The sequence below is a fragment of the Camponotus floridanus genome, unplaced genomic scaffold (assembly GCF_003227725.1).
Source record: "Camponotus floridanus strain SB8 unplaced genomic scaffold, Cflo_v7.5 scaffold537, whole genome shotgun sequence".
Taxonomy (NCBI): domain Eukaryota; kingdom Metazoa; phylum Arthropoda; class Insecta; order Hymenoptera; family Formicidae; genus Camponotus; species Camponotus floridanus.
In genome coordinates this window covers 23,832-26,791 of record NW_020229700.1, presented here as the reverse complement: position 1 = coordinate 26,791, position 2,960 = coordinate 23,832, and the positions used below count along the sequence as shown (strand labels likewise).

The window sequence follows — 2,960 nt, the reverse complement described above, 5'->3', positions numbered from 1 at the left end:
TAGAATATTATTCGAAAATGTACCAAAAATATTTTATGTTACCAAATTATTTACGGATTGTAATAGAATTTAATTATAATATATTTAATTATAAATAAAATACATAAATATATATAAATGCGCTTTGAAATAAAAAATACCTTTTTAATAAATTTCCATATAATTTATTTTTATAACTTGATTTAACTCTTCTAAGTAATAGATAGATATACATAAGGATGAGTCTTCAATCTCAACAAATAAAACATAAATATCTTACATTTAAAACATAAATATCTTACATAATTATCTTATCTAGACGCTAAATGTAATGAAAGTAAAAAAATATACGAATTATAAAAGACATGAAACAAAAAATTTATCTTGGGCGCCAAATTATCACATAATAAATCATGAAAAAAATAAAATATAAATATCTTACATTTAAAACATAAATGTCTTAGACGCTAAATGTAATGAAATAAAATATATGAATTATAAAAGACGTGAAACAAAAAATTTATCTTGGGCGCCAAATTATCACATAATAAATCATGAAAAAAATAAAATATAAATATCTTACATTTAAAACATAAATGTCTTAGACGCTAAATGTAATGAAATAAAATATATGAATTATAAAAGACGTGAAACAAAAAATTTATCTTGGGCGCCAAATTATCACATAATAAATCATGAAAAAAATAAAATATAAATATCTTACATTTAAAACATAAATGTCTTAGACGCTAAATGTAATGAAATAAAATATATGAATTATAAAAGACGTGAAACAAAAAATTTATCTTGGGCGCCAAATTATCACATAATAAATCATGAAAAAAATAAAATATAAATATCTTACATTTAAAACATAAATGTCTTAGACGCTAAATGTAATGAAATAAAATATATGAATTATAAAAGACGTGAAACAAAAATTTATCTTAGGCGCCAAATTATCACATAATAAATCATGAAAAAAAAACAAGTATCACATTAAACATAACATTCAAATAACTGAAATTATTGTATACATGGTTTCCATAAAATCTCTGCAATTGCTTGTTTTCGTTTACATTTTTCCGGCTCAGGTATTTTTTCTAATTCTATTGCTACTAGTAAACCAAAGCTTTTCTCTGGTGTTAAATTATTTAAATTCCAATCAGTGTGATTATTGTTAGTAGGACACGGTGGATTAACAAGCCGGTTTTGAAGAGTATTACTCAGAGATACAATGGACGATTCCAAGTGTGAGATATTTTTATTTTTTATTTTACCTAAAGAATTGCGAGATTCGCTTCGGAGTGATGATGATCGATCAGATGAGACTGTTTCAATTGCATTGATCTCTTGTGAGGTGTTAGGCCGATCTACCGCATTCTGTACAGTTTGAAATTTTCGGAATGGTGGTAATGATCGATCAGATGAGCCTGTTTCAATTGCGTTGATCTCTTGTGAAGTGCTAGAACGATCTACCGCATTCTGTACAGTTTGAAATCTTCGGAATGGTGGTAATGATCGATCAGATGAGCCTGTTTCAATAGCATTGATCTCTTGTAAAGTGCTAGAACGATCTACCGCATTCTGTGCAGTTTGTAATTGATTTATTTCTTGAAAATGCCGATTACGAGAAAAGTTTGTTTTCGGTGTTTCTTCGGGCACAATGTCAGAAATAAGAGAAAGATTTGAATAAGAGTCTACATGTGCATGCAATAAAGTATTTTTACTAAAATTGTGCTTATCGGTACAAACATTTGATATGTCAACTGCTTTTTTTTTAATAACCGAATTAACCACATTGGTATATGATCTGAAATTTAAAATTAATGTACATATACATATATATAACAATATGTTTATATAACAATGTACCTAGCAAACATAAATATATATAACTGTTATATAATACATAATATAATATGTATGTTACATGCAACGCAAAAGTTAATTTCCCACTCATAAATGGAACATTTGTAATATAATATGTTGCATTGTAGTTACAATTAACATATGCGTTGCATGTAACGAACATATTATATTACATATGTATAACAATTATATATCTGTTTGTTGGTATATATTGTACTGACTATGTTTATGCACTGTATAATACACATATATGTATAAAACAATGTGATGTTTATATATACCTGTATTATAATGACTTAAAAAACTTACTTTCTCCGTCTAATAAATTTTTTAAGGAACATCATGTTGTTATAAAGAATAAATATTGGTCGACGACTAGCTGCACTGCCACTTCGATTTTCTATCTCTTGAAGACGTTGTTCTTTGCTAAACCTTTCACGCAAACGTAGCCAACGAGTCTGACAATTATCAACTACAATGAACAAACATACATATAAATGTAATAAATATAAATTCAGAAAATTATTAAAATAAATAATAAAATATTACCTGACATATTCATAAGTGATGCGATTTCCCTCCATGAATTCTCTTTTATTTTTGTATCTTTATATTCTTTTAAAGAAGTGTCATACAAATGAGGATATCCTCTAACTGCATCGATTAATAATTCATCGTTTGTTTTATCGTTTCCTTCATCAAATTGAGGGACTTCATCATCCTCATCGATTTGATCATTCATATCATCCGGGAAATTTTGAGAATAATATGCGTGTTCCATTTTCTTGTTATTAAACCTCTGTAACCTATAACTTTCATTAACACAATGAGATATCTAAACTATCTATATAATTACTGTATTTTATATAAAACAAAACTTACTTTTTTGTTTAATAATAATTTCTTCAGGAAAATTTCTTAGGAATACATAAAATAATATTATATAAATAATATTCAATTTCTTCGGGAGATAGAAAATCGAAGTGCTGCGTAATCACCGAGTCTAGTAACTTCTTTATGATTGGTTCACCGTAAAACTTAAAACTTAGAATTTCATCCTTGTGGAATATTTCAACCTTACGTTCTGAGTTTTAAGTTTTAAAATGGCT

General features: G+C 26.6%; 1 protein-coding gene across 1 annotated transcript; it reads right to left on the bottom strand.

The window, feature by feature from the left end:
• Positions 1-972: 972 nt before the first annotated feature.
• LOC112639266 lies at positions 973-2,661 on the bottom strand. The gene is made up of 3 exons (XM_025412624.1): positions 2,401-2,661; positions 2,161-2,323; positions 973-1,792 (listed from the first exon to the last, which is right to left on the bottom strand). Exons 1-3 carry the CDS (start codon positions 2,630-2,632, stop codon positions 1,006-1,008), a joined length of 1,182 nt encoding a protein of 393 aa, XP_025268409.1. The 5' UTR covers positions 2,633-2,661; the 3' UTR covers positions 973-1,005.
• Between the last annotated feature and the right edge of the window lie 299 nt (positions 2,662-2,960).

What these genes read in the sequence shown, in the direction of transcription:
- LOC112639266 (XM_025412624.1), bottom strand. Translation starts at nt 2,632, where the DNA reads ATGGAACACGCATATTATTCTCAAAATTTCCCGGATGATATGAATGAT. An exon ending in ATCACTTATGAATATGTCAG is followed by an intron (nt 2,324 to 2,400) that starts GTAATATTTTAT and finishes TGTTCATTGTAG; the next exon opens with TTGATAATTGTCAGACTCGT. An exon ending in AAATTTATTAGACGGAGAAA is followed by an intron (nt 1,793 to 2,160) that starts GTAAGTTTTTTA and finishes TTTAAATTTCAG; the next exon opens with ATCATATACCAATGTGGTTA.